At 35.9% G+C, this 20,296-nt stretch overlaps 2 protein-coding genes and 1 pseudogene across 3 annotated transcripts; 2 read left to right on the top strand and 1 right to left on the bottom strand.

The window, feature by feature from the left end:
- The first annotated feature begins 6,262 nt into the window (after positions 1 to 6,262).
- On the top strand, positions 6,263 to 10,689 carry LOC112776899 (pentatricopeptide repeat-containing protein At1g25360). Of its 2 annotated transcripts, XM_025821171.3 has the most exons (3): positions 6,263 to 9,274; positions 9,629 to 9,699; positions 10,064 to 10,131. In XM_025821171.3, the coding sequence occupies exon 1, from the start codon at positions 6,763 to 6,765 to the stop codon at positions 9,130 to 9,132; it is 2,370 nt and encodes a 789-aa protein (XP_025676956.1). In that variant the 5' UTR covers positions 6,263 to 6,762; the 3' UTR covers positions 9,133 to 9,274; positions 9,629 to 9,699; positions 10,064 to 10,131. The 2 variants fall into 2 exon arrangements, with proteins under 2 accessions (XP_025676956.1, XP_025676952.1); XM_025821167.3 differs by adding an exon at positions 10,415 to 10,689 and having other exon boundaries at positions 6,263 to 10,286.
- A 3,896-nt stretch (positions 10,690 to 14,585) lies between these two features.
- Positions 14,586 to 15,074, bottom strand: LOC140182356 (uncharacterized). The gene has a single exon (XM_072228526.1). The coding sequence runs from the start codon at positions 15,072 to 15,074 to the stop codon at positions 14,586 to 14,588; it is 489 nt and encodes a 162-aa protein (XP_072084627.1).
- Positions 15,075 to 16,663: 1,589 nt separating this feature from the next.
- Positions 16,664 to 18,357, top strand: LOC112776900 (endo-1,4-beta-xylanase 5-like; annotated as a pseudogene).
- The last annotated feature ends 1,939 nt before the right edge of the window (positions 18,358 to 20,296 follow it).

The following is a 20,296-nucleotide window of genomic DNA, read 5'->3' as shown; positions in this document are numbered from 1 at the left end:
TGAGAAACATCTTTTTTTTAAGAAAAAAAGATCTTTTAAAAAAAGATGTAAATTACAGTTTCTCAAAAAAGATGTTTTTTTTTCTAATGCTTTTACTTTTATTACTAGAAATTTGCCAAACACGCTAAAAAATAAAAAAGATATTTTTTCATTAAAAAAGATCATTTTTTTTATCAAGATAATGACGCCCAAACAAGTACTATGTTTGGGTATAATAATATAAAAGTACATTTTTGTTTATTTATTATATAAAAAATATCTTTTTTTAAAAAAAAATATTTTAAAAAAGATGTAAATTACAACATCTCAAAAAAGATGTTTTTTTTTTATTTTTTTAGTACTTTTATTTTTACTACTAAAAATTTGTCAACCATGTTAAAAATAAAATAAAAGATTTTTTTATCAAAATAATAGCATCCAAACAAGCACATAATGATAGTTTTTAGATTGTGAGCTACTGGAATATTAATTTTAAATGTGGAATCGCTTAATTTGGAGTGTAGTAACTGGACCCTCCGAGTTCTGTTTCAAAAAGATTAAAAATTTTGAGGTACTAAAATCGGACCCTTTAATTTTGATTTCTCCAACAATTTTACGAAGGCTAAAAATTACAATGTTGGAGTATATCCCTTGTCTCATTTTCATAAAAAAAATTAGCAGCTAAAATTATAGTTATTAAAATCGGATCAGACTGGCTAGTTCGATAGAAAAATCAATGAACCGAATTCTATACCAGTCCAGCCCGATACTTAAACCGAACAAGGTAGGAAATCGGTGCAAATCTGTCAAATTCGGTGAGATCGGTCCGACCGTTTTGGAAGTTAAAATTTTTTCAAAATGTTTGGGGTGGGTTTCAAAATGCCATTCACAGCCACCTCGCCATCATACTTCTTGTTAATTTATTTGCAAATTATATATATATATATATATATATATATATATATATCATCAAATAATTTACTTCTATTTAATTTATTTTAATTTTAGTTATAAATTTACTTATTTTTTAATAAATATTTGTAGTATATAATACTATAATAGATATAAATTAATCAATAAATTATTAAAATTTAAAAATAATTATTTTAATATAAAAACAAACTAAAATATTTATGATAGAGTAAAATGAATAAAATACTTATTGTTCCTGTTCTATGTTGTTTTAGAATAGCTAAGTATTCTTAAAATATTCGTGAAAAGATGTATTTTAAATTTTAATTTTAAATTTTTGATTATTTTTTATTTTTTATTTATATAAAATCGGATTAATCGGTTCAATCAATAATCTATCGATTAAACCATAATCTAGTAATCGAGTAGCTTGACCCATTCGATTTTGACATTAAAATGCACACATTAATGAAAGCCACTAAAACGAGGAATACACAAAATAACTTGCCTGCTGTACATCAAGGATTCAAGGTGAAGGCCCCGAGCCCAAACATTCGATGTTATTAGCGCACGAGTGATTCCGGCACAAAATTCGTGTCATGAATTTACTTGTCGTCTCTAGTATTTCAAGAGGGAGAGTGGCATAAATCAAGACAACCTACACACTCAAAACTAAATGATTCAATAATTGCAAAATACTTCATGATACACAAAGGCTTTGAAAACTTATAATTTGATTTGCAAAAAATGATATTAGACAACCCTGTCATATTTTTCTCCTCATTGACAAACTTTATAAGGTGCATGGAGACACCAACTCAATAAATTCAATCCCCAAACAGATGCATACGCAAACAGCCACAAAATAGAGGGTCATATTATTGTTGAAGCTTCAAGCTGTTTATATCCTGATTATTGGGGAAACTAGTTAGTTATAGTTAGAAATAGTTAGTTATGAGAGTTGCTAGAGAATCTGTTATTCTGTATAACTCTCTCTCAGGGGTCTAAAGCTACTATATATATGTGATTGTACAAGTACTCAGGATTTTAAGTCGGATAATAAGTAATACACACTTACTTCAGTTTTCTTTACAAGTTACCTTCTCTATTTTCCATTCACAAACCTTTCACTGCATAAACCAATTTCTTGTTCATTCTCTATTGTTCTTGCAACTCCTATATGGTATCTAGAGCTATTGATCCTGTTTGGCCTTCAACATGGAAATTTCATTATCTGATTCTGATTCCACCACCAAGAAACCTTTTCTCCAATTGCAGACAAACTCAACAGCAACAACTACTTAGAAACATCTTGCTCTTCTTACAATTCAAAGCTTGGGATTGGAGGATCATCTTGATCCTTTGAAAACCCCACCCCAGTTTGTTACCGATGAAACGACCGAAATTAGTTCTGAATCTGAAAAATACAAGAAGTGGCGTCTTCAAGATCTCACTCTCAATACTTGGATTGTAGCTTCAATGAGTGACTCTTTCAAAAGCAAGACCATACACTGTTTACAATTCCATGAAGCCTGGAGCAAAATTGAAGCACATTTTCAAGCTGCATTTGCTGCAAGAATTCAGCATCTTTAAGATATGATTCCAATCATAAAGGCTACGAGTGTATGGCCAAAGGTGGTAAGGTTTATCTTGCTAGACATGTGCAGTTTCATGAGAATTCGTTTCCCTATCATTCTTTGTTTTCAAATTCTAACAACCGCAGGTTCCACATCCCTCACCCACACTCCTGATCATAGCAAATTTGAAATTACAATTTATAATCCATCAACACCACCACAACCTCTTATCTCTGATCCCCTTTCACCACCTATTGTTCCTAAAATCTCTCCCACCAATATTTCATCATCTATCTCTACTTCATCTCTTCCCAACCTACCACAAATCACAGCAACTACTCCCTTACCTTTAACTTCTACATCCACAGTTCCTTTTAGTGGACATGAAATCCGCCCACCACTACTGCCCTCCACTAATACTCATTCCATGAGACCATGACTACAAAGGCCTTAATTGCTCATATCTCTGACCTCATTAATGACACTCCAAGTGTTAGAATATAATTAGGATCAATTAGAATTATTTAGTATATCTGAATACTTATTATAGAATATTACGTCTTTATTATTACGATTCTCTTAGCCCTATAAATACCCTTCTATATTGTATCATTCCATACAATTTGAATAGACATACAAATCCTTTCTCCAATATAGTCTCTTGTTTCTAACATGGTATCAGAGCCATGGTATCCTCCTTGAAGAGGATAGGTTGTTTTCCTTGAGGTGAAATCACCGTAATTTTTGCATTTTTTTCTATGTCATTCATCTTTCTATTTTGTCACTCCTTTGAAACTTTTTCACCTCACCGACTAGCCTATTTTCTCTGTCTTCTATTTTTTTTCGAGTTGAATGATCAAACACCATTGTCATCCGCTGCTTACCTATTCTCATGAAGAAATCATATAGTTTTCGTTCTCTCGTGACAGTTCCGTCTGCGTTCTCCCGTGGCAGTTCCGTCTGCGTTCTCCTGTGGCAGTTCCGTCTGCATTTTTCCGTGGTAGTTCCGTCTGCATTTTCCCGTAGCAGTTCCGTCTGCGTTCTCCCGTGGCAGTTCCGTCTGCATTCTCCCGTGGCAGTTCTGTCTGCGCGTTTCCTTGTGGCAGTTCCGTATGCGTTTCTTTCTGGCAATTCCAAGCGGCAGTTGCGTCTGCGCTTCCTTCAGACAAGCGGCAGTTCCGTCTGCGCTTCCTTCAGACAAGCGGCAGTTCCGTCTGCGCTTCCTTCAGACTAGCGGCAGTTCCATCTGCGCTTCCTTCTGACAGTTCCGTTTTATCAATTTATGCAGTTTTTTTTCTATTTATTTCATTGTTTTAAATATGTTTCAAACTCAAGTTGTCACTTGAGTTTGAGGGGGATGTTAGAATATAATTAGGATCAATTAGAATTATTTAGTATATCTGAATACTTATTATAGAATATTACGTCTTTATTATTACGATTCTCTTAGCCCTATAAATACCCTTCTATATTGTATCATTCTACACAACTTGAATAGACAACTTGAATACACTCACCAAGAATTGTGGATCAAGCAATGCAGTGTGCACATTGAAAAAGAGTTATGGACAGTGAGTTTGAGGCTTTAACTCGATGTAATACCTAGACATTAACTGCACCCCACCTAATTCTACAGTTATTGGCAACAAATGGATGTTCATTATCAAAAGAAATCAAAATGGAGACATTATTCGATATAAAGCGAGGCTGGTTGGTAAGGGATTTCATCAACAAGAAGGGATTGATGAGCAGATGTATAGCCCAGTTGTGCGCCCCACCACAGTTAGAATAGTTTTGTCCATTGCCATCTCTCTTGGTTGGACATTGAGACAGTTCGACTTTGATAACGCCTTCCTCAATGACAAGCTTGATGAAACTGTCTACATGTTACAACCACAAGGGTATTCTCAGAACAGCTCTCTTGTTTGTAAGTTGAATAGAGAAATCTATGGTCTAAAACAAGCTCCGAGAGCTTGGTTTCAGACACTAAGTGCTTCTCTACAACGCTTTGGTTTTCACAATACCAAATCTGATATTTCCCTGTTTGTCAAGAAATCTTCATCTTCAATTATATATATGTTAGTCTATGTTGGCGATATCATTGTCACAGGTAGTAATGCTCAAGAAATTGATACATTAGTCACTCAATTGCATGCTGTATTTTCTTTGAAAGATCTGGGGAAATTCAATTTTTTTCTTGGCCTTGAAGCAACATACTTGGAGAATGGGAGTCTTTTAGTCACTCAAACAAAATATGCTATGGATTTACTTCGCAAATCTGGCATGGATGGTTCAAATCAACTCCAATGATTTCTCAAGCTAAACTCTCTGTCTTTGATGCAGAATTCTTTGATGATCCCAAGGCTTATTGTTCAATTGTTGGTGCACTACAATATTTGACTCTAACCCGACCTGACCTGGCTTTTGCTGTTAACAGGGTGGCACAATTCATGCATCATCCATCCTTAAAACACTGGAAATTCGTGATGCGCATCTTTCGCTATTTAAAAGGTACGGTTGATCATGTGTCTTGTTCAGTAAATCAACTAATTTTCGTCTCATATCCTTTGCAGATGCTGACTGGGGTGGCGATATGGACTATCGGAAGAGCATTACAGGCTTCTGTGTTTACCTTGGTGATAACCTCATCTCTTGGAGAAGCAACAAGCAAAGTAAAGTGAGTAGAAACAGTACAAAAGCAGAATATCGTTCGATGTGTGCTGCTCAAATTGAAATCATGTCTCTTCAGCAGCTCTTAGCAGAACTCTTTATACCTCAGACTATTCCCCCCACCATTTATTGCGACAACCAATCTTATACTTCACTCTCGCTGCAAGCACTTGGAACTCTACCTCCACTTTAATTTCTTCGTGATCTCGTTAACGAAAAGTCACTATGGGTGTGTGTGGTTCAAGTATTACATTGTTATAAAGATTCTATTTCCATGGGAATTAAAGATACCTAAGGGAAAGGTGGGAATTGAAATGATGGTATTTTGATTTCCTGGAATCAAATTTGCTTAGAAATAATTTTTCAAACTTTGAACCAAAATAAAAATATGATATTCCTATCTTAAAATTCCTAAAAATTATTTATAATTCCTCTAACCACATGCACCCTATACGTCATGCATATTCCATTATATGACCAAATTGCAAACCTTCTCACAAAACCTCTGTCCTTTACCCTCTTTGATAGGTTTCGCAACAAACTGAGGATACGTGCCAAATCGTACCTCAGTTTGAGGGGGGTATTAGGGAAATTAGTTAGTTATAGTTAGAAATAGTTAGTTATGAGAGTTGCTAGAGAATCTATTATTCTGTATAACTCTCTCAGGTGTCTAAAGCTACTATATATATGTGATTGTACAAGTACTCAAGATTTTAAGTTGGATAATAAGTAATAGTGTAATACACGCTTCAGTTTTCTTTACACGTTACCTTCTTTGTTTTCCATTCACAAACCTTTCACTGCATAAACCAATTTCTTGTTCATTCTCTATTGTTCTTACAACTCTTATACTGGTAAATCATTGAAACTATTTTGTCTAGCAATATTATTGGCTTGGCTTGCTTCATTGTCCTCATGTACACACATGAAGCCATATAGCCTATATAGAAAAAAAGAAAAAACTAACAAAGCATTTCACCGCTAAGTGAGGCTTGTTGAATGGGTCAAATATACCATTGTGCCACTAACTACATATATTTTTTCCATTTGATATTAATAAATCATTTTAACGTTATGGGTACAATCATCATTGTATTTAGATTCAACCAAAAAAGTCATACCGACTTAAAAACAAGAAAGGAATAGTGACATAGTATATATAAAATTCAAACTCTGAAAATTCCATTCCAGACAAATACCTAAGAAGCTCCGGTGGCAGATACCTATACACATACGTCTAGCGCCCAATTCATCCTATCATCATCAAATTCAAAACAACAAAAGAACACAACTATCAGGCAGTCCAACACAACAACAAACACGAAACTCAGCACAGATCAGAAAAGCACAATTTGGTGTCTAATTTCGGCCACGCTAAATTGAATTTGTCACTCCTATCAATACGTGGTTAAATTTTCGTGGCAAACTTCCGTTTTTGTGGTAGTGTCAACGTAACATTGACATTAGCATAGATGTTCATTGTTCAACTTGCCCACAATTATTCCCTTATTAGACACTACTGAGAAACGCACCATCTAATAATTATGCCAAAGCAACTTGCATTCAAATCTCCATTCCAAATCATCATTCGCCATAATCATCAACCACACTTCCAGGTTCCAGCATGGACCCTCGCTTACTGGCCAGTCATTACATGGTCAAACTCAGCCGCACCCCCATCACCCAGATACTAGCACGTGCCATCCACGCTCACATTCTTACCTCTGGCTTTAGGCCATCCACTTTCATCCTCAACCGTCTCATTGATGTGTATTGCAAGTCTTCAAATATTTGTTATGCCCGCCAACTGTTTGATGAAATTCCCAAACCAGATATTGCTGCTAGAACCACTCTGGTTGCGGCGTACTCTTCCATGGGTAACATAAGGCTTGCTAAGGAGGTGTTTTATGCCACCCCTTTGAGAATTAGAGATACAGTTAGTTATAATTCTATGATAACTGCTTATTCACGTAATCGTGATGGGCATTCTGCTGTTAGGCTCTATAAAGAAATGAGGGTGGAGGGGTTTGTGCCAGATCCATTTACTTTTGCAAGTGTGCTAAGTGCACTTTCGTTGATAGCGGATCAGGAGAGACACTGCCAGCAGCTGCATTGTGAGGTGATCAAGTGGGGAGTGGCGTGTGTGGTGTCGGTATGCAATGCTTTGATGAGTGCGTATGTGAATTGTGCGAGTTCACCATTGGTGTTGTCTTCATCGGTGATGGCTGCTTCTAGGACGTTGTTTGACGAGATGGAAGAGAGGGATGAATTGTCATGGACCACTATTGTTGCTGGGTATGTAAGGAATGGTGATCTTTGTGCGGGGCGCAAGCTTCTCGATGGGATGACTGAAAAGATAGTTGTTGTTTGGAATGCCATGATATCTGGTTATGTGCATCATGGGATTTATGATGAAGCATTTGAGTTGTTCAGGAAAATGCAATCCATGGGAATTAAGTTGGACGAGTATGCTTACACTAGTATAATTAGTGCTACTTCTAATGCTGGATTGTTCAGGTTAGGAAGACAGGTGCATGCTTACATTCTCAGAACAGAGTTACAACCTTCAGAACATTTTATTTTGTCGGTAAATAATGCCCTAATTACGTTCTACACTAAACATGGTAAATTGGTTGAGGCAAAGGAAATTTTTAACAAGATGCCCATAAGAGATCTAATTTCTTGGAATTCAATTTTGTCTGCCTGTGTGAATGCTCGGCACATTGAGGAAGCTAACTCCATTTTCAAGGAGATGCCAGAGAGGAGTCCCCTGGCATGGACAGTGATGATATCGGGCTTAGCACAAAATGGTTTTGGAGAAGAAGGTTTAAAGTTATTCAACCAGATGAAGTTAGAGGGACTGGAGCCATGTGATTATGCATATGCAGGAGCAATTACGTCGTGTGCTGTTCTTGGATCATTAGACAATGGACAGCAACTGCATTCTCAGCTACTTCGTTTGGGACATGACTCAAGCCTCTCTGCCAGCAATGCATTGATTACAATGTATGCAAGATGTGGTCTTGTTGAAGCTGCCTATGATGTGTTCCTCACAATGCCTTATGTAGATTCAGTATCTTGGAATGCCATGATTGCAGCTCTTGCACAACATGGAAGGGGTGTCGAAGCCATTCAACTTTATGAACAGATGTTGAAGGAAGAAATATTACCTGATAGGATAACTTTTCTCACAATTCTTTCTGCTTGTAGCCATGCAGGTTTGGTCAAAGAGGGGCGTCATTATTTTGATACAATGTGTACTTCTTATGGTATAACCCCAGGAGAGGATCATTATGCTCGTTTGATTGATTTATTATGTCGTGCCGGTATGTTGTTAGAAGCAAAGAGTGTAACTGAATCAATGCCTTTTGAGCCCGGTGCACCTATTTGGGAGGCTCTTCTTGCTGGTTGCCGGATTCACGGGAATATTGATTTAGGAATTCAAGTTGCTGAGCAACTCTTTGAGCTAATGCCACAGCATGATGGAACCTACATAATCCTGTCCAATATGTATGCCACTTTAGGTCAGTGGGATGAAGTGGCCAGGGTGAGGAAATTAATGAAAGAACGAGGGGTGAAGAAGGAACCTGGTTGTAGTTGGATCGAGGTTGAAAACATGGTCCATGTCTTTTTGGTTGATGATGCTGTTCATCCTGAGGTACTATCAGTGTACAGATATCTAGAGCAACTCGTAATTGAAATGAGGAAGTTGGGCTATGTTCCTGATACGAAGTTTGTATTACACGATATGGAATCTGAACACAAAGAATATGCCTTGTCTACTCATAGTGAAAAACTTGCTGTTGTTTATGGAATTATGAAACTTTCTCCAGGAGCTCCGATTCGTGTTTTCAAAAACTTGAGGATATGCGGGGATTGCCATAATGCGTTCAAGTTTATATCCAGAGTAGTCAAGCGAGAGATAGTAGTGAGAGATAGGAAGAGGTTTCACCATTTTAAAAACGGTGAATGTTCTTGTGGCAACTACTGGTAACAAAAGGTTCTCTTATTTGGTTCTCATCAATGATTGCTTTAATCTCAACACTGGTCAAACAGATGAATATATAAGTGGAGCATCTGTTATCAGGAATTCAAATTTGAGATTGATAGTAGTCCCCAAAATGATCTTGATCATGGTAATATAAAGTCTTTTCGACCTCTAAATATATGCATAATCTTTTGTTACAATTTCAGTACTCCATGATGCTTTCCTGCCACTAGTGTTTACAGGACATGCAAAAGTCATTATAAAATTTTCATGTATAAACATTTTCAAAATCTACCAAAGAATTTTGTTGTGTATTTGTGTGACAGTGAGCATCTGACATTGCTTAAGATATGTCATATCATGTGACATTCTCTTATTGGCCTATACTCATTCGTTGGATTTGGTGCTAAAACCAGCATTTGTTCTTCTTAGACAATTGGATTAGATTCAAATATATATACCTTATAATAACCTTAAAATAAGAGAAGGCTTTATTGAGCAGTGAAAAGATGAAGGCTATTGCAGAAGGCTCCACGTTATTGCTTAGCACATCTTTGCTTTTAGTGGTCTCAGGTTTATATATCTCTTTCCCTCTCTTTCAGTGCCATCTATATTGTTCACCATATACCTAACATATCTATGAAACAAATGTGGGGTTTGGTATCAATTCCTTGCCATATGATTACTCTGCTACTACTGAGGCAAGAACACATACATAAGAATCATATACTAACATAATGGAAACTAGAAAACTAGATTGTTTTTCCTAAGCTGCTAAGTATTTGTATATGTTTACCATTTGCTGCTGAGGTTCAAGAATACATGATAATTTAAAAATATAATTAAACTAGTCAAATACTCAAACCATTTATGTGGTAGTTTCTATAAACCATTGATAAATAAGCTTTCATGTGTTGACATTGCCTTGATGAAGCAGTGTGTGGCAGAAACACCAAGAGCAGAGTATGGTGGAGGCATTATAATAAATCCAGCATTTGATCACAGCATAGATGGTTGGACAGTATTTGGAAATGGTGCTATCGTGGAACGAATATCAAATGCAGGCAATAGATTCATTGTTTCACGCAACAGGACTCAACCATCAGATAGTTTCTCCCAGAAGGTCCAACCTAAGAAAGGAATGCTATACAGCTTTACTGGTAACTTATACTTTGAACTTTGAAGACAGCATTCTCATACATACAATCTATGTTCTAGACTTGTTACTTTCTCTAATATTATGAGTTCTGTTTCAACCAGAAATTTGTGACATTATTTCCATATTCAGCTTGGTTTCAGCTCAGTGAAGTAAGTGACACTGTGTGACTGTGTCAGTTATATTTAAAAGAATGCAACCGAGCTGATTCAAGGAGGCTACACAATAACAAAGCATGGATGCTGGACTCTGCTAAAAGGTGGCATAGTTGCCAACTACTCAAGCCCTGCTGATATTATTTTTGAGTTGAAGTGAAATAACCTGCATGTTTCTCAGCTTTAAGAACAAGGGGGAAAAAAATAGCCTCTTGAAAAAAAGATTTTTGAATATTATTCCTGAATTGTTTCCCTTAGAGTGTGATTACATACAGAATATAAAGATTATTTACAACCTAATTAAAGAAAAAAAATAATAGGTAATAAAAGCTATTCAAAACAAATCTGCACCAAATCTATCCTAATATAAACAAATCTGTACTAATTATAGAATAATTACAACACTCCCCCTCAAGCTGGTGAATGTATATCTATCATTCCCAGCTTGCAAGTAAGGTCTTTTAAGTGCTCGGTGGGAAGTCCCTTAGTGAACATATCTGCCAATTGGAGTCTTGAAGGGATGTACTTGGTGGCTATAAGACTATTGTCCAATTTCTCCTTAATGAAATGTCGGTCTATTTTTACATGCTTTGTTCGGTCATGTTGAACTGGATTGTGTGCAATACTAATGGCAGACTTATTATCACAAACCAGTTCCATAGGAGCTTCATACTTTACTTTGAGGTCATCGAGTATGATCTTCATCCATAATAATTCGTAAATCCCTTGGGTCATGGCTCTAAATTCCGCCTCTGCACTTGATCTTGCAACTAAATTTTGCTTCTTGCTCCTCCATGTCACCAAGTTTCCACCCAAGAACATGCAATATCCTGAGGTAGATCTCCTATCAATAATTGATCCAGCGTAGTTAGCATCAGTATATACTTTCATGGATAAAATTCCTTCCTTTTTGAATAGCAATCCTTTACCTGGAGAGGCTTTCAAGTACTGAATAATCATGTTTACAGCCTGCAAATGTCTCTCTTTTGGATCATGCATGAATTGACTAACCACACTAACTGCATAGGCTATGTTAGGCCTAGTGTGTGATAAGTAGATGAGTTTTCCCACAAGCCTCTGGTACTGTGCCTTCTCTACCTTTGGGCTTTCCTCATCATTTCCAATTCTATGATTTTGCTCTATGGGCACTTCAGTGATCTTACAATCTAACTTACCAATCTCTTTGAGGAGATCTAGGATATATTTTCTTTGGGAAATAAAGATGCCTTGTCTAGAGTAAGCAACCTCTATCCCAAGGAAGTACTTTAGCTTGCCAAGATCCTTCATCTCAAACTGAGTGGCTAACTTTTCTTTCAAAGTCTGTTTTTCTAACACATCATCAACTGCAATAATCATATCATCTACATAGACCAAGAGTAGAGTGAGTTTGCCTTCTTGTGAATGTTTTATAAACAGAGTATGATCACCTTGGCTTTGTCAATACCCTAAAGATATCATAGCTTGAGTAAATCTTCCAAACCAGGCACGAGGTGACTGTTTAAGACCATACAAAGCCTTTTTTAGTCTGCACACCTTATTTTCTTCACTAGTGATACCATATCATGGTGGAATCTCCATGTACACTTCTTCTTCCAGACTTCCATGCAAGAAGGCATTTTTAACATCAAATTGATGCATCTCCCAACCAAAGTGTGTTGCTAAGGAGAGGATAATCCTGACAGTATTCATTTTTGCCACTGGAGCAAATGTCTCCTCGTAATCGATCCCATAGGTTTGGGTATATCCTTTTGCAACCAACCTTGCTTTATACCTGTCCAGTGTGCCATTAGATTGATATTTAACTATGTATATCCACTTACAACCCACTACTTTCTTGTCCGTTGGTCTCTCTACAATCTCCCAAGTCTCGTTCCTTTCTAATGCACCCATTTCTTCATTCATAGCTCGAACCCAATTCTCATCTTTTAAGGCTTCTTGTACTGATGTCAGGATTCTGGCAGAATCAATAGCTGAAAGAGAAATTCTGGTGCTGTACAGAAATATTTTTAGTGGACACAAATTTGGAAATAGGATATTTGACACAGGATCTTTTTTCTTTTCTCATGGCAATAGGTAAATCAGCTAAGTTAGTTGCACAAGTGGTATTTAAAGTGTCAAGAGTCTCAAGAGTATGAGATCTTACCTCCGGTTCAGACAAATGAAGTTGCTGTTTGACCAGGATGGGTTCTTGCTGCCTTCGCTGATATTGTTTTCCAAAAAACCTGTCCTCATTATTCTCTTCATTATTCTTTTCTAGTAGTGATGCTGATTCAGGGTCTTTGTTATCCTCCGGAGAAGTCAAATTCTGCAACAAGGGAAAAGGTGATGACTCAAGGAACTCAGCTTCTGGAATACTCTCCCCCTGAAGCTGAGAACTAGGAAAGAAGGACTCGGACTCATGAAATGTGACATCTTTGGAGATATAGAATCTAGGACTTTGAGGATAATAGCATTTGTATCCCTTTTTGTTTGAAGCATAACCTATAAAGACACATTTGATTGTCCGAGGATCCAACTTACCCCGATGAGAACTATGAATATGAACAAAAACAAGACAGCCAAAGATACGACTTTGAAGACTACTCATAATAGGGATAGAGGGGTAAATTTTGGTCAAAAATTGAATAGGGCTAAGTTTGGAAGAGTAATGCTCGAGTAACCTCAAGAAGATGACGATTTTTCCTTTCGCCACCCATTCTGTTGAAGGGTGTCTACACAGGTCAATTCATGAATAACTCCATTATCCTTAAGGAACTTGGAAAAATTTTAGTTCACATATTCTCTGCCATTATCAGAACGTAATCGCTTAGTCAGGCTTCCAAATTGTGTTCGAACCATTTGGTAAAAATTTTCAAACAAGTGGAAAACTTCAGATTTATCTTTCATGAGAAAGATCCAGGTAACTCGAGTACAATCATCAATAAAAGAAACAAACCACTTTGCACCAGAAATATTACTAATAGCTGAAGGTTCCCACACATCAGAATGAACAATATCAAAAGGTTTAGAACTTTTATTATTACTGGGAGAAAAAGTAGCCCGATGGTGTTTAGCTAATTGACAAACATCACATTGAAAAGACTCGACAGACACTTTTGTAAATAAAAAAGGAAATAAAGACTTTAGGGTACTAAATGGAGGATGACCAAGTCATTTATGCTGAAGCCATATCTGAGAGTTTGCCCAGGACGGTATGTTTGTCTGATGATTTGAATTAAGTGCCTTTTGTTTGGTACTCTTTTCATGCGGTAAGTAGTATAACTCGTCCTGCTCTTTAGCAATTCCAATCGTCCTCCTCGTGGCAAGATCCTGAAATACACAATGAGTATGAAAAAAAGTTGCAGCACAATTTAAGTCTTTGGTAACCTTATCAATAGACAAGAGGTTAGTAGATAATTTTGGAACATGAAACACATTTTTTAAATGGATAGAAGGTTGAAGGTGGATGTTACCATATCCAGTAATAGGAATATAGGAAACGTTAGCAACAGTGATTTGTTTGTGACCAGATGAATTAGTGTAAGATGAAAAAGAAAGGGAATGAGGTGTCATATGATCTGTAGCACCAGAGTCTACAATTCAGGTACTCTCAGTGTTAGGAGCATTAAAGGATGAGAAGCTAGAACCCTTACTAGTCATGGTTAAAGCACAAGGGCTAGATGTTTTACTAAGTGAGTCCATAAGACCACGTAAACAGTCTAATTCTTCTTTGCTAAGGGCTGGGGCCTCTCTTCTACACTTTCAGAGTCAGACAATGTGTGGTTAGCACGTCTTTGTATGGCACCTTTGAATCCTCCAATACGTTCAAGGACCTTCTCCTTTCCATGAAGTCTAAAACATGTGTCCTTAGTATGACCCGTTTTCCTACAATAACCGCACCAGCAATCATCACGGTGAGCCTTTAAGAAAGGCTTTCCATATGAAAGGGATGGACCTTTTAAAGGACTTTTGCCGGTGGCTAGAGCTGAACCATCAACATAATTTTCTCCTTCCAACATGACTGACCTTCGAGTTTCTTCCCCTCGTACAATATGAAAAACTTCTGAGAAAGAAAGAATTTTTTCTTTACCCAAAATTTGAACCCGAATTGGATCAAATTCAGAGTGCAAGCCAGACAGAAATTTAAATATACGTATCCTTTCAATAAATTATGTCAATGTAGTAGAATCAGGTGTGCGCTGCATAGTCAAATTTTGATACTGATCTAACTCGATCCACAAACGATTCAGCATCCCATAGTAGTCTGTTACGGAGAGGCTCTCTTGCTTGGTATTGAAGATCTTGTTTTCTATTTCATAACATGTTGTAGTATCCTTCTTCATTGAGTATGCCTGACTTAGATTATTCCAAATCTCCTTAGCAGTGGGGAAGAACATATAATTATGGCTTATTTTTGGTGTCATAGAATGCCATAACCAGGTCATGATAAGAGCATCCTCGTCATCCCAGGCTTCATATTTGGGGTCTGTCGTGGTTGGAGGGTTCCCTTCAAGATGATTTAATTTCTTTCGCCCCTTGAGAGTAGTGCGAACCAGTTGAGACCATTGGAGGTAGTTGCGCCCATCAAAACGATACGACCCTTGTAACACCGGTAGATCATTGGGGCTGACGAGAGGCGCAGTCTTATCATCCGTCATTGGTAAGAATCGGCAGCAAAAGGAAGACAGAAGAAGAAAAAAGAAAACCGATGATCGTGTCTGGACAAGCAGTGTCGCAATCAAAGAGATCGCGTGCAGAGTGGCCGATGGCAACGAAATCTCCTGGGCTTTGTAGATCGACAAATCCCGCTTCTGATGGTGGTGGTCTTGTTCAGAAACTCGTCGAAAAAATTCCGATGGTGGCGTGCAGCAGCGGCAGGGCACCGAAACAGGTATAGTTGCAGCAATGAAGGATGCCTGAAAAAATGCTGGAAAAATGCGGAAGCAGAGCCCTCAGAATCGGGAGCTCTGATACCAATTTGAAAAGAAGATTTTTGAATATTATTCCTGAACTAGAGTGAGACCCGCGCAATGCGCGAAGAGGTAGATTATTTATACTATATAGTATATTTTAATAAATGTTATATTTAAAATATTTTAGAGAACATATTATAAATATATTTTGAATTTATTTATTTTTAAAAAAGACATAGATTGTTTATATTAGAATTATACAAAACTGCATTTTTATTTTTTTTATTTTTCGATTTGCATTAATGGCTACACTTTGTCTTTTCTTACGATTTTTTTGTTTGTAAATAATTAAAAAAATAAATGAATGTGAATGAAAAATATATAAAAATGTTATATTAAATTTAAGAAATTTTTTACAATTAGTATGAGAGATTAAGAAATGAAGAGTAGTAAGAGTCTTAATATGTATAAGTTGTAGAATTTGAATATTTGTAACTGAAATTTTTATAATTATTATTATTATGACACTTTTAATGTATGTTTATTGCATTTAATTAGTACTTGATGTTTCAATTGAATAATAATAGATAAGAGGTTTTTGTTTTAATTTTTTTAAAATATTTTACTAAATAGTGATTGGTTGATTTTTCAAGTCATTAGAATTGCTGACGTGGCATCGTTAGCAAAAAAAAGATGACTTAGGGCTTGTTTGGGTGAGCTTTTAAGAAAAGATCTTTTTTTGAGTTATATTTTTTTAAAAGATCTTATAGAGAAGTAAAAGTAATTTTATGTTTGGATATCTCATGTAAAAAGGTCTTTTTATCAATCAATTATGTTTGGATATAACAATATAAAAGTACTTTTTTGTTTATTTATTACATGAAAAACATCTTTTTATTAAGGAAAAAATATCTTTTAAAAAAAGATGTAAATTACAGCTTCTCAAAAAAGATCTTTTTTTGATTTTACTAGTGCTTTTACTTTTACTACTAGAAATTTGCCAAACACGTTACAAAATAAAAAAAAAGATCTTTTTTCATTGAAAAAAGATCTTTTTTTAACAAAATAATGACGCCCAAACATGCACTTAAACTCATTGTGGAGAGAGTTGGTATCAGCTTTTATATATTATAAATAGATAGATATTAGATAGATTGTTTCCTTTAGAGTGATTACATAATTAAGGAAAGAAAATAAAGATTATTTACAACCTAATTAAGGAAAGAAAATAACAGGTAATAAAAGCTATTCAAAACAAATCTGTACCAACTCTGTCCTAATATAAACAAATCTGTACTAATTATAGAATAATTACAACATAGTCAAATGCTCAAATGGTTCTGGTTTTCTTGTATTTAGATATCTTTCAAATTTTGTGAAGTGAAATTGATTCAACCATGCAGACCAAGAACTCAAAGGTGGAAATATGGGCTGATAGTGTTTCCTTGCAACCATTCACCAAAGAGCAATGGAGATCACAATATCACATCAAGATGAAAGCACTGAGAGGGTAAGTAAGTGCATATCCTTTTAATTTTTTAGTTAAAAATGTGCATACCAAGCATGAAAGTTTATGCTTCTGATCTACTTCCATCAAGACTAAGTGTTTGAATTAAACTTGTAGGTTCGCAAGATCAAGGTGAGGTTCCAAATAACACATAAAAATGAAATAGCATTGGAAGGAGCAAGCGTCTCCATCAAACAAAGCAAGTCTGATTTCCCATTTGGATGTGGAATGAACTTTCATATCCTCTCAAGCAGCAATTACCAGAACTGGTTTGCGTCGAGATTCAAATATACAACTTTCACTAGTGCCATGAAGTGGTATAGCACAGAGGAAATTCAAGGCCAAGAGAACGACACCATAGCGGACGCCATGATCAATTTCACCAAAGAGAATGGCATTAGTGTCAGAGGCCATAACATTTTCTAGGACAATGAAAACACGCAGCCTAAATGGGTCAAGTCCTTCTCTCCTGATGAGTTTAAGGGAAGCAGCAGAAAAAAGAATAAATTCTGTGGTTTCAAGGTCTGAAGGTGAACTCATGGCATGGGATGTGGTGAATGAGAATCTCCACTTAAGCTTCTTTGAGGAAAACCTCGGTGAAAATGCTTCTGCAGAGTATTTTTCTAAAACTTACCAGCTTGATCCAAAACCATTATTGTTCATGAATGAGTATAACACCATTGAATATAGTGGTGATACGGCTGCCAGCCCAGCTAATTATATTGCGAAAATGGCGAAGATTCGGTCATTTCAAGAAATGAAGGAATATCAGCAGCAATAGGGCTGCAAGGCCATTTCACTGCTGGCCCGCCAAATCTTGCTTACACGAGAGCTGCCTTGATGCTTTTGATACTACTTCACTTCCAATATGGCTCACAGAAGTGAGCGTGGATTCAGATCCAAATCAGGTATTTCCTAAACTCCGACAATGTTTAAGATATGAAAACATATGCTAATTTGATCAGTGTCTTCCTTAGAATACGATAGAGACGATCTCTTAGAATTTTAGAATAGAGTTGTACTATTTTAATTAACTATAGCTTATGACTTAATGATAAGACACCAAATTTTATTCTCATTCTTGATTTTTGGATGGGAAGCAGGCAGAGAACTTGGAAGAAATTCTAAGATAAGGATACTCTCATCCTTCTATTGAAGGGATCATCATTTTTGCCAGTTCGGCAATAGCTGGTTTCAAGGACATGGCTCTCACTGATGAGAATTTTCAGAACATTCCGGCCAGTGACATTGTGGACAAGCTCATCAGTGAGTGGCAAACTGAGCATCAGAAAGCCATAGCAGACAGCACTGGATTTGTACATTTTTCACTGCATCATGGAGATTATGTAACTGTAACACATCCTCTTGGCCACTCCTCAAAACACTAAATCTAAGTGTAAGGAAAGATTCTACACAACAAACCATCCATGTCAAATTGCACTCATAAGAGATATATCAAACATGTACAACGTTGAAATATCCTGATAAAATGTTTTATGATATTATTTTTGTTGATTTCAATAGTCATGCAAACAAGAATGATCAAAGGCGGCCCCCTCCCTCTAATATTATGAAACAAGTAGTGAATATATTTGAATATACTTATTTTAACTTTTAAGTTCAAATTGTAAAAATAAAAAATAAAAATATGATTTCTTTCCTTGAAGTATACTGCTTTGTACTTTGAAGCCTAGCATATTTTCACTTCCCTAACACTGAGCTCTGCTCTGTTTTACTGGTGTGTTCTGCAATACAGGCTTAAATGATGAGTTTCCAGATATTCTTTGATATTTAGGTTTGTCTTATATGGCTCTTTCCATAGGGACAAAAGATGATAATAGTAATACTATAAACCATTTTATTATGATCTTTCAACTTTGTACATGTTTGATAACTTCTAGGAATGCATTTTGACATGAATCTTTTGTTGGATGACTCTTTAGTTAAATTTAGATGGAGTGTTTTTGAGGAGTGGCTAAGATGATGTGTTATAGTTACATTGTAATCTCAACAAACGATAGACTTCTGATTCAAAATTAATAACAAATATTAATTCAACATGAATAATTAACATCTTACAAGGTGCTGTCACTTTTAGCATAATCTAAGTATATTATACAAGATCAAATTAAAAAAAAATGGGAGTGGTCTTAGGCTTCTGATGATTATTTTACAGAAGCCAATAAGTAGAATCAGATTGCATAAGATGATTCCTCAACAGCCACAACACTGTAACCAAAAGATGGATGAGAGAGCCTTAATTTCAATAGATCCTGTGAATTGGATGGTTCAAACTAAAATTTTACCCTTTTTTTGTCCAAAAGTGCAAAATATTTATGTTTTGTCCAACAATCAAAGTCATTGTTACTCAAGTTTCTCTTGATTTTCTGTTTAAGCTTTTCCTTTGCATGCTTGTTAAGGGTGGAGTAGCAATAATCCATTCTTCGATATGCCAGTTGTCTGGCACCAATCCTAATCCTCTCTGCTAATGGAGTGGTAAGCGGCAAGTTGGAAACAGAGAACGCATTGCTAAAGGTCTAAGCAGCACACCAAAGCCATTCTGAAATGGGAATTAACAAAATTTGGTGTCTATGTTCTTGTTCTTAGCTAGTATGCAAGTGAAAGGTGAGGTGATACGTGCTTCAAATGTTCGTGATATGAAGAGTTCAAGAGTTATTTAGAAGATATTTTAGTTTACATTTTTAGAATATTTTATTTAATGTATTTTGATTTTGTTTATTTAATTACTAGATTGGGCCTTATGTTTATGGGCTTTAGGGTTTCTTTGTTTTAACCTAATAAGAGGTTATAAATACCTCTTTAGCTATTGTAGTCGTAGCATAGAATTTTTAGAGGTTTCAAAACCCCTTTTTGGTTTCGTGATGAAACCATAGTGTGGACAATTGAGGTTGAGGAGTCCCTCTCTTGTTACATCGGGGAATTGGGTAGAAGGTTGAGGAGTCCCTTCGATTCAATTTCCAAATTATGGCGTTGACAAGTTAGGTTGAGGAGTCCCTTTCTTGTTGCGTCAAGAAATTGGACAGAAAGTAGAGTGATTCTCTTTGTATTCCATTTCAATCTATCCATTTTATTTTTATTTCAATTTCAGTGTATCTTTTTATTCAGTTTGAATTCTCATCTTTATGTTTATCTCTTATTTCCGTATCATTTGGTATCAGAGCTCAGGTATTAGATTAATTCTTATTAATCTATATTTGTTCTTCTTTTATCATAAAAAAAAGAGTCCAGTGTATGTTGCGTCTTTCTTTAAGTTCTTGTTTTCGTTTGCATTTCATTATTGTTTAAAAAAAAAGCATAAAGTAAAAAAAAAACAAAAAAAAAGAAATTATCTTCCTTGTAATTATTGTCCTTTTCATATATTATTTTTTTCCACCTACAAGATTCGAAGACGAATCTTTTTTGAAGAGGAGGAGAATGATACGTGCTACAAATGTTCGTG

The sequence above is a fragment of the Arachis hypogaea genome, chromosome 19 (assembly GCF_003086295.3).
Source record: "Arachis hypogaea cultivar Tifrunner chromosome 19, arahy.Tifrunner.gnm2.J5K5, whole genome shotgun sequence".
NCBI lineage: Eukaryota > Viridiplantae > Streptophyta > Magnoliopsida > Fabales > Fabaceae > Arachis > Arachis hypogaea.
The sequence above is the reverse complement of the archived record's forward strand: the minus strand, read 5'-3'. Positions and strand labels throughout refer to the sequence as shown.